Here is an 11,992-nt window from a genome sequence, read left to right on the forward strand (position 1 = left end):
GATTTTATATGCCTCAGCCATATTCACTGCGGATCATAAAAATTCTCATGTCCATCTTGAGAGTCATGCGAGGTGATCCTAACGTAGAATTTTTTTAGACAGACACAAGTAAATAAAGGGGAACCCTCACATTGCTTGAAGTTGTCTGAAGCAAGACATATGTGCGATGCATGGTGAATTCACCCAATGAATTTTAATACATATTAGATATAGACTGGAGTAATTAAATCCAAAAATGCAGCAACAGAATAAACTTTATCAATATTACACAGAGAAGAATTCACTGATAAGGACCAATACTAAAAATGTAATCAAGAAATCTGAGTGATTTGATATAATGTATATATGTGATATTTCACTTCATCTTTAATACTGGCACTTATTCAGTCACTGCCATACATCCAGCACAAACACTGACATGATGAAATTTTTATATGGAATCATGTTGATAATAAAAGTTGCATGAATGATAACACTAACCAGTATTTTACACAGTTTCACAGTTTTTACAGTCCAGAACTAGAAATGAAATATTCTGTTAACTTCAGATGTTCAACATAAATTTTATATGTTTTGTGGTGTTTAAACCAATCCTATTGTATACCCTGCAGCACAGCTGCTGATGTCACTCATTTATAAACTGTCATTTTTCAATGTTTCTTTGGCTTGACAATTCAGCTGTTAGATTACGGAGGTATCAGGACTTTGATTTCTTGGTTATGTTGCCTACAGCGGGAATGACGGTGGTCTTGGTTCCCGTGGCTGTTATGGTGAGGGAGGATACCACGACGGGGGGATTTACGACCCCCGGTCTCGTCCCCGTCACCTGGGGTAGCGAGTCCCATTTACTCTTCCTCTTCTTCTCATCTGAAAAATGAAGAAAAATACTTAAAATACTGCCATAACCTCTTTGAGCTCCCCTAACTTAAAGCTAAGATGTGTCACAGAGTATTTCTTTGGGTAAATACATGTAGTTTTATTCTTTACATCTTAAAAATGGTTTTGGATACTGCAAGTAAGCTACGTGTATTTCTTTTTGGAGGGGGAGGGGGGTTGGTCTACATGTACCAGTACATTTATTTGGATGAGTGATCTACATGTATGTATTTTTTTTTGGGGGGGGCTACATGATGTACAAGGATATTTATTTCAATGTGTGATCTACATGTATATTTTTTGGGATGAATGATCAAAGTTAAGGTTTAAACATGTTGTCTACCCAGTTACTGTAATTTATGAGCTGACAAAACTAAAATGATTTTAATTTTTTTTCAGAAGTTTTATTTTAAAGATTTCTCTGTCAATTAATAAAAATTCTTAATTTTTTATTAAACTGCTAAACGTTGTATCTTTTTCTAACGCATTTATCTTAAAAAGATCAGAGAATCTTAATTAGTAACTCATTTTTCTAGTCAAACAGTAAACATGTAGCTGTCACTTCTTACAATAAATGTTATTCTTTAAATTTACTGACAATACATACAGAAAATGGCATTCCTTACAATAAAGTAAACAAACCAGTCTGAATCATCAATATTACCTGGCCCTCCATCTGAACTTGATTTTTTCGTCCCTGTCACAAACTCTATCTAAAAATAAAAAATAAATAGTACATTGGTTTTAAAATGCTGATATTAAATCTGAAGACAGCTTTCAAGGAAATATTCATCTCTCTCCCTCTGTCCCTATCTTTTTAGCTTTATATATTCATAAGAAAACTTTGAAATATGCCACTAAAAAGTGAGACGGTCTTATTATTTTTCACCTTTGTCCTATCTTTTCTCTCTTTCTCTCTTTTCTCCATCTCTGTTTTCTGTGCTTTGTCTATAAATAAACAACATTTAATGTTTTATACTTTTTCAAATTACTGTACTTTAAAAAGTGGGCTTCATATTTTAGCAGTTTGGGCACTAACAACAATGCATTAATTCTTGAGTACAGAAGAAGTCATAACTGAATATTATACATGGTGTAGGTATGTGATGCAATAATTCATGATTACACCAACCACTCAGTACCCAGTTATTGCGCTATAATCTGAAAATGTTAATTTATGTACACATATAGTATATTACTGTTCAGTAACACTTCAAGTAAAAGTTGTGTAATGGTTCTCTGCACAAATTACTTAAGAAGCATACTAGTATGTCTATTACATACTTCCTCAAATAATATATTTTTTTAATGTTGCACAATAAAACATTACATAGGAATTACAATCAAAGTACTCAGAAGTACAGAGAGCGGGCTCATTTACAGAGTAGAATGGATTTCTTACATGAATCACGTTTATATTCTGATGAAAAAATTATTTTAAAACTATCAATATAAATGATAAGACACTGACAGTGAGTTTTTCAATCCTAATACCACGGTCCGATTTTGTCAGAATCAGAATTAATCTGGTACCGCAGCTGAATGTTAACAAACAGGCCAGTCTGGTTCCCTCTCCTGCTTTACCCCGTATGTGTAGAGAACTACGGTAACACTGATTATCAAAAATCCTTACGCTAATGAACTATGTTCTTTGACTTATGAAGATTTCAAAGTCATTACTACAAATGTTTATTTTACATAGATAAAACTTCGTTTTATTTTTGTTGCTTTATTTAGCGTTTGTATTATCTCAAAAGCAGTTGAGAGTAAGAACTATATTTTTGCACGTAACTTTAAAATGGCGACTACTGGTTTAACATCCTGCCTTGAACAGGATCACATAAGCGGGCAATTGCTCTTTGAGCAATAAGCCCGGCTAAAAATACCCCCATCAAAACAAAACAAGAGGCCCATGGGCCACATCACTCACCTGAGTAACTTTGGTGATGCAGTTCTTTACCAGATTTTCCCTTTTCTTATATTTATTGTGCCCCGGTCTTTACTTTAATAATTTAGAACTACACTACCCCAAGATGCTTCCACCTAAGTTTCAGCTTCCTGGCCCACTGGTGCTTGAGAAAAAGATTTTTCCAATATATTTCTATATAAAACTATGACTCCCTAATGTGGCCCCTCCCTACCCCCCAGGGTCATGATTTTAACAATTTAGAATCTACACTAACCAAGGATGTTTCCACATAAGTTTCAGCTTTTCTGGTCTAATGGTTCTTGAGAGGAAGATTTTTAAAGATTTTTTTCTATATATTTCTTTGTAAAACTTGGATTCCCTATTGTGGCCCCTCCCTACTGCCGGGGGTCGTGATTTTTACAATTTAGAATCTACACTACCCCAGGATGCTTCCACATAAGTTTCAGCTTTCCTGACACACTGCTTCTTGAGAAGAAGATTTTTAAAGATTGTTCCTATATATTTCTATGTAAAACTTGGATTCCCTATTGTGGCCCCGCCCTACCCCCGGGGGTCATGATTTTTACAAATTAGAATCTACACTACCCCAGGATGCTTCCACATAAGTTTCAGCTTTCCTGGCCCACTGGTTCTTGAGAAGAAGATTTTTAAAGATTTTTCCTATATATTTCTATGTAAAAGTGTGGCCCTGCCCTACCCCCGAGGGTCATGATTTTTTAAATTTAGAATCTACACTACCTCAGGATGCTTTCACAAAAGTTTCAGTTTTTCTGGCCCAGTGGTTCTTGAGAAGAAGATTTTTTAATAACCCCAACCTATTTTTGTATTTTCTTGATTATCTCCTCTTGGAAGGGGACCTGGCCCTTCCTTTATTTTAACAATTTAAATTCCCCTTCACCCAAGGATGCTTTGTACCAAGTTTGGTTAAAATTGGCCCAGTGGTTCTTGAGAAGAAGTTGAAAATGTGAAAAGTTAACAGATGGACGGACAGCTAGACAGACAGAAGGACGGACAGACGGACGACGGACAATGGGTGATCAGAAAAGCTCACTTGAGCTTTCAGCTCAGGTGAGCTAAAAATGGTAATAACAATATTCATCCTAAAAACAAGAGGCCCACGGGCCTTATAGGTCACCTGAGTATCGTGCAACAACTTTCAAACAATTAAAATTGGTTCGTGTTTTAAACCAGAGGCCATGAAATTCACAATCACAATTTTAGAGGACCATATTGCTTATCATCATTATAAACTTAGCGTGCTTACTCTATTTACCTAATACCCAGATGTAGATCAGAGTAACAAAGAGAAAATGCACTTCCACTTTATAACCAGTTGTGCACCTCATCCCAAAGGAAATCTGACCCTGGGGCCACATTTTCAAAATTTTGCAAATTTTATCATAAAATGGTTGATTAATACTATAGAGCAGATTTTAAAGCATTAATTTATTTTAAACACCCCCCCCCCCCCCCTGACCAGGGGGCATAAAAAATAACCATTTTACTAGATGCACCTTTCTTCATCATAAATATATACACTTGGATCATTGGCATAAACCCAGGAGCAAAGGATAAGATTTTCAAAGAATTAATGCATTTTCACTATATAATCATTAGAGCCCCACCCTAATGTACCCCTGATCCTGCCATAAAATCCACAATTTTGGAAGAAAACATAACTATGAACTTAATTAGTTTATTTAATACCCAGAAGCAGAGAAAACGATTTTCAAAGAATTAATGCATTTTACTATCTGATCAATAGAGCCCCGCCCTAACAACAGAACCCATGACCCTGGGACCACAAAATTCACAATTTTGGAAGAGGCACTCTTGCTCAACATAACTATGTGTTTAGTTAGTTCATTTAATATCCAGAAGCAGAGAAAAGATTTTCAAAGAATAAATGCATTTTCACTATATGATCAAAAGAGCCCCACCCTAACACCATAACCCCTGACCCTGGGGCCATAAAATTCACAATTTTGGTAGAGGCACTATTGCTCAACATAACTATTTACTTAGTTAGTTTACTTAATACCCAAGAGCAGAGAAGAAGATTTTCAAAGAATAAATGCATTTTCACTATATGATCAATAGAGCCCCGCCCTAACACTAGAACCCCTGACCCTGGGGCCATAAAATTCATAATTTTGGTAGAGGTACTCTTGCTCAACATAACTATGTACTTAGTTAGTTTACTTAATACCCAACAGCAAAGAAGAAGATTTTCAAAGAAATAATGCGTTTTCACTATATAATCTATATAGCCCCGCCCTAGCACAAAAACCCCTGACCCAGGGGCCATGAATTTCACAATTTTGGTAGAGGACTCAATGCTCATTACATTCATGCCAACAGTTTGACAGCTTGGTGTCCAGGAGTAAAGAAGATTTTTAAAGATTGCTATAATTTTGGTGGTTTTGGCCCCACCCCTCAGGTTGAACCATAAAATTCAAAATTTTTGTTCCTCTTCACCCATAAATGCTGTATACCAAATTTGGTTGAAATTGGTTCAGTGGTTTCAGAGAAGAAGCTGAAAATGTTCAAATGTTAACATACGACGGACGACGAACGACGATGGACAAAAACAGATAGCAATAGGTCACCTGAGTTACTCAGGTGACCTAAAAATAGACAAAGAATTATAGAAATGTTCAAGTTTATAGTTCTAGAGGATGAAACTTCAATATAAGAGAATGTCAACAAAGCATCATAAAATGTATCCACCCCCCCCCACACACCTGATTAGAATCACACTTACCCAGAGCATCATAAAATGATTCTTTTCCCCACTGATGAGGATCAAATATTTCCTGTAAGTAAAGCAAAGGCATATAACAATAGAAGTATGAGGGTGTACAGTATTTGTGACAACCATGCACATATTGAATTCTAATAGTAACAGACGTCATAAATATGAGAGCTTCAATGAATTGAAAACTTCCAAAACTTCCTAATGTTTTAAACAGAATGTAGCCAGTAAAAGTAAAAAGATCTACTCCAATATATTAATCTGACTAAAGCCAAACCTCTATTTATGCGATAGCATAAAGGTCTTGGTTTAGTCAGATTGGGTCTACACAATATCAAGACAGCTACATGTACTTACTGGGGGATAATTGGTTCCCTTCTCATCTATACCACAGAATTCTATCAGCTTCTCATAAATACTGCAAAAAAAAAAAAAAAGAGCAGAATAAATTTTGTGTCAATGCATTATACATGGATAGGAATACAAACATATGCAGTATAAGTATATAATCTCCATGACAAAATAAGTCCTAGTGAAAGTGGAACACATACATATGAAATGGATTCTGTGACCACTTCATCAATTATAAATAAACAAATTATACACTTGCTTCAGAGACAGAGTTAGACTGAATGAATTATGACAATATTTAAGGATGACTATTTGAATATAGAAATAGCTCAGTATAAAGGTAATGACTGGAAAAACATATACCTTGGATTGCGGTAGTTTTTCCTTTGCTTTATGTTATTGTTCATGTAATTCAAATTTAATCCCTGATTCTGCATTTTGTCGTATAACTTGGAAATTTTGTCCTGAAATATGAAGAAAGAAAAATCTGTTTTAATGAAGCAATTCATAAATGTATTGATTCCCAGCATATTAATAGCTAAACCACTTAGTAAGAATAAAATAAAATTCCAGTTGTATACTCAGAGTAGCTGAGTAGAATACTACATGTATCTCAGTTTGTTGCAAACCTATTCCACATGCATACATGAAGAGAAAAATTATTTTTCTCACAAGTATATGTATCATGTACATATACTAAATGTATTTTTTATTTAAGTTAACTCCTTACTTTTTTCATCTTATCTTAAAAATTAACTACCAACAATAGAAAATATGTCCCGAACCTGCAGAGCTTTGGAGCACTTCCCAGGTGGCTCAGCGGGAAGTTCTATTTCATCTGCTGTTTTGTTTTGTACACTGCGAGATAGGGATGCTAGAACAAAGATAGAAAAAACATAAAAACAGAGAGGAATGTCTCTATTCTGATATCAAATTCATTTAAAAGTGCACAAGAACTACTATGATCAATAAAGACTTCAATAACTCACACAGTTTTAATAACTTTAAGTAATCAAAAAAAAAAAATCAGAAACTTGTTTTTTTTGTTTTTTTTTATTAAAGCAAAATTAAACTTCTTAACAATTTCACATCTGACAGGCAGAGATACATGTTTTATAATTACAAACTTTGAAGAGAAGGGGATTCCCCTGACAGTAATACTCACAGGCTTGATCAGCATCTAACGGCTCCTCGGGTTTAACGTCATTCTGTAAAAATCATGTAGAGTATTAGAGTCAAATAGGCAGATTTTAAACTGTAAGTCTTAAACTTATGAAATAGTTAACAATGTTTAAGCAATTGTTGTGTATTTAGTTTGACCACAATTAAGAGTTTTAAAAATAGGTTTAGGAGTATAAATCTCTGTACGTCGACTATGATGGCCTCAGATCCTACTGTGTCCTCATCCTCCTGCCCCTCCTCCCCGAGGCTCGAGTCCTCATCACTGTCTCCCTCCTCCTCGTCTCCATCCGGGCCGTACGACACCAGCCTCGTAGCTAAAACCATCAAATGCCATAAATATCTAGTAGGTAAACACATCTTCCAGTGACTATTCTCTGATAAAATGTGTGTATGAAAGTTGGGTTCCAAATTAAACATTTTACGATGTGTGTAAAATACACTGTGACAGTCAGTTTGTCAAAGGAATCACTTAAAGCTTACTGATAAATCTAGAATATAGAAAAGTACTTTTTATAATCCCAATGAATGTTGTCAAAAGGCAAAGTCACACAACACTCATCTGAGTCATCTGCAAAATTTATTAAAAAGATTGTTCTGGAATAGCTATATAAAAACTTCTACTGGTATATTCCAAAACAAAAAAAAACTTTTGATGCTCTATTGTGCCACCCTTCTAATCTTACAAAGAACATGGCTTTAATGGGTGCAAGATTTTACCTGGTACATTATCTGAAAGATTTGGAATTCAGGTACACAACGATTAGTGTGCACTAGCGATAAGACAAGTTTGGGACTTGCGGCAAGACGTTTAAGAAATGAAACTTGGGTTAAATTTTAACCTCGGGATTCCAAAAAACTGAAATAAATAACATATTTAGCTAAAATTATTTATTTATCTTATTAATGTATCATTAGATAAATATATGGACAGACATTAAACTTTATAAAATAATTTTTTTTTATAATTTAATCGCCATAGATACGTTTTCTCAAGTTTAATAAAAAGAAATTTTTTCGGAGATGAAACCTGCACCAACAATTTATTTTATTATGGTGATATAGCATATTATTCTAAGTACACAGAGTACGTAATATTTCAGGTTGATGATATATATTTTAGAATATTCAAGTGATCTCTAGCTACCGTCGAATATATCTTTAAAATTATGTCAGTGAATTGTTAAAACAACAACTAGGACCAGGTACACATATCCCATAGGGAAGTGTTACGTACATGTATATACATGCAAGTTTGGTCAAATGGGGACTGAAAAGATTATGTGGTTTCTATTGAAATTATTTTAAGAAAATAAAAATCTAAAAATATGCAAAAAAATATTGTTTGTTTATTTGTAAATGAAATAATTACAAATCAAACAATATTTATATAATAGTAATAATTTTCCCATCATCAAAAGTTCAATAAAATATAAAGGTTTTCAAAATGTTTTGATTGATTTTCTCTATTTTTTTCATCCAAACAGTTTCAAATATTTTTTTTTTCAAAAAGTTTTAGCATAGTATCTATTGTAACCTGTTCCTCCCTGGAAATGTTACAGCAAAACATTTTTAAAGTTTCCAAAACATTGTAAATAAACATATTTTACAAATGAGACCTACACCCAATATTTTCCCAAAAATGTAGATTTTTAAAAAATACCATACTTTTGAAATTGCTGCAAAAGAAACTTTAAATGGTATAAACAACATGATTTCATTTGATATCGTTTGAAATAATGTCTTTAAAAAAATTCAAAAAAATTTCATCATAGCTTTATCTATTTAATGTGGCTAGGTGGAAATTTAATAAAAAATAAAATTTAGAGACCTGTCATCGTAGTCATTCTTTTTTTAAAAGGATGTCTTTTAAACACTTTTACAACGTACATGTAAAATGAAAAATTTAATATTTGCAAATTAAATAATATTTAGTATTTATTTACAGTATCATTTAAACAGTGTGTCATGTACCTAATTATGTAACATCACATAATATTACGCACTGGTGGGTATATTTGCAAGATGTGTTAATTATATTTTCATTGAAATTTGTAGTCTGTGTATACACAGTAAACATAACATCTACCCGTAAAACGTAAAGTTTTTACTGCACATGTGCTAGCTTGAGCCTTTGTTAATTCTGTAAACAAATATGAAATCAAACACTTAAAATTGTTATTAAAATGGAGAGAAACAATTCATGCAGCTTGGGGAAAAAGTAAAACAACCACAGGAATATGTTTAAATTATTTTTAAAACAATTACAACAAAACATATTGCAGTTTGCAAACTCTCGTATCAAACACTATAAATAAATCAATACATATTCCTAATTTAAAATATATTTTTGAAGGCTTAAATTTTGGCGAACCAAATACTTTATAAAGGTAATATATTTGTATATCAAATGCTGTAATAAGAAATGTAAAGACAACATTGCGTTTTGTACATAGAATTTTGACATGCTCATGCCACGGCGTGCCCCATGCCGCATGCAAACTAATACAGTTTGATTTAATAAATGATAAATTGTGTATAAAACAGCGAAATTATACATATATAAACATATTGCCAAACAAAAGTAAACAAGTTTTATTTCATTTCCTTAACAAAATATATAGAAGTCCCGAAACGTGTTAGAAACCCAAGTTTTAAACGTGTTAACCCAAGTCCCGAAACGTGTTGTTAGGTTCAAAATTTTGTAAATAATTACATGCAGAAAGACCAGTTCTTCATGACCAGCGTATTCATTAAGTTTTTTCGCTTTTATAACCAAATTTGAATTCAGACTACATACAATATAGGGATTATAAATTGAATATGACTATTAAGGCCTTGGTGTTTTAGAAAAAAATATTTTTAACACTTATAGGGCTGAGACCTATTGCCCTACTGGTATATGATAGCTCTTTTGTGACATAATATCCAGCATGGGATCTACAGTAAAACAAGCTTATAGGGAAGTGACAGGGATAGGAAATTTTGATTTGCTGTAAACGTAATTCCTTAAATTCGGTAAAATGATAAAATGTTCAAAAACCACGGGGGATTGAAAATCACTTAACTTGAAGCATGAATTTATTGTAAACGTGTTTGCTATAACCGTGTTTTACTGTAAAATTACATTACTTTTTTGCATTTAACAGTTTAACAGCTGTTTAACTAGACATTTTAGAAATGAGCTCAGCATTATTTCAAATAATCAGAAACACGATACCATTTAGTTAACCAAGGTTCCCTACACTCTCAACTTAATGTGACACCTACTTTTTCTTTTCATGGCAGGTTTAACAGGAAGAGAAAGAGGCGATGATACCGCACTGTCGTCTTCAAATATTGGCCTGGATGGAGGCCTCGAACTATGAGATGACGATTCCCTATCGACCTCATCTTCGTCTGAAATATTGTCCACTGCAGAAGGAGCATCTGGACTATCTTCTTCTTCTTCCGAATGTTCTTCATACATCTCGACAAGAGATGCCATGCCAGTACTAGCACTGTCTGTCCTTTCCATTGCGACACGAACGATCAGAGCCAACTGTAATTCATTTCAGTGCCTTAACAAATTCACAATAGGATGTTTAACAAACAGAGTTGAGTCCTTTATCTACCGTCAATGTCTATCGGTATTGTTATTATTATTTTTCGACGTTTTTCGACGATTTTCTAAAAGAAATTAATGTTGATCGGTGTAACAAAGACGCTTAAAATGTTATTGAGCTCGAACCCGATATATTTAGAGTGGCCCAATGAAGTCAGTGAGAAATAAATTAAACAATCTTTAATCTCCCTTACAAGTACAAGTGGATGGCGTGCTTCAGTGAGTGTGTAAGTATCTCGAAAGGTTAAAGATATTTATTTACAATTACTCTGTTTGCTATGAGGAAAATATAAATAAAAAATATGTGTTGATTTAACGTAAATCTAAATGCTTCGGAAAATTGTTAATTTAGGCTTGTTCAATTGCATTTCACCAAATGTAAAATTAAAAAAAAAATCCTCAGTAACAGACTTTTGAACACGTCGATTGAGTTAGTTACTTATGCCATCTCAAGTTTTTTTTAAAAATCCTCCCCGGCCCACTCACATGCAACACACGCGCACATGCACTTCAGCCTACGGTGTTTCTGTCATCGTAATAAATTTTTAATCCATATATTATAGTATAATAATAAGCTTTAGCGTCCGCGAATTGGTAATTTTTTTATTTTTACACTTTGGGAATCGGCATCTCGAGCTCTCATTTTATGACTTATATATATGGGAGTATCTAAAACTTGTGCAAATGATGGAATCTTTTCCGAACTGGGAAGGTATCCATCATATATGGATATATTTTTTAACTCTGGAAAAGATGTCCATACCAATTAATTGAAAAGATTTGGTAAATTCAATACATAGTTTAAATATAAAAATTCATTCAATATTGAAAAAAAAAATACTTGAATATATGAAAAACCAGGACAGTCGGATGTATTCTCACAAAATTCAGAATTGTAATCATAAGGCGGCAGATATGACGGGAAACTTAATAAATGTGCAAGTGGTAAAATCGTAAAAATGAAATTCTCCTTAGGTGTGAAAAAGTCTGTCGTTATACTTCACTTCACGTCCAAGTTTGCAACTGAATTACATTTTTTGCTAGAATGTCCATTTTATAATGATTCTAGAGGAGAGTTTTTTAACATAATCTTTAAATTTTTTCCTAATTTAATAATGCTTTTCCTTAATAATGTTGAAATTATTACATGGATTATGTCAAATGAAGATTCTCTTATTGCAGTTTTATAATGCCAAAAATTAAATGCAAAATGTAATATTAGAAAGCAACAATACAAAGGCGGATCCAGGGCCGGTGCGCGTCCTCCTGTTTCAAATTTTTGTATATAAAATTTATA

The 11,992-nt window shown here is 33.2% G+C and overlaps 1 protein-coding gene across 1 annotated transcript; it reads right to left on the reverse strand.

Moving 5' to 3' along the window:
• Positions 1–242: 242 nt before the first annotated feature.
• LOC134253369 (SAP30-binding protein-like) lies at positions 243–10,804 on the reverse strand. Its single transcript, XM_062735892.1, has 10 exons — positions 10,362–10,804; positions 7,281–7,408; positions 7,078–7,120; positions 6,698–6,786; positions 6,276–6,376; positions 5,919–5,979; positions 5,571–5,622; positions 1,766–1,824; positions 1,541–1,589; positions 243–867 (listed from the first exon to the last, which is right to left on the reverse strand). The coding sequence occupies exons 1-10, from the start codon at positions 10,606–10,608 to the stop codon at positions 698–700; spliced, it is 999 nt and encodes a 332-aa protein (XP_062591876.1). The 5' UTR covers positions 10,609–10,804; the 3' UTR covers positions 243–697.
• Positions 10,805–11,992: the final 1,188 nt, after the last annotated feature.

The sequence above is a fragment of the Saccostrea cucullata genome, unplaced genomic scaffold, assembly GCF_032062105.1.
Source record: "Saccostrea cucullata isolate Sc308-1 unplaced genomic scaffold, CSIRO_AGI_Scuc_v1 ctg68, whole genome shotgun sequence".
NCBI lineage: Eukaryota > Metazoa > Mollusca > Bivalvia > Ostreida > Ostreidae > Saccostrea > Saccostrea cuccullata.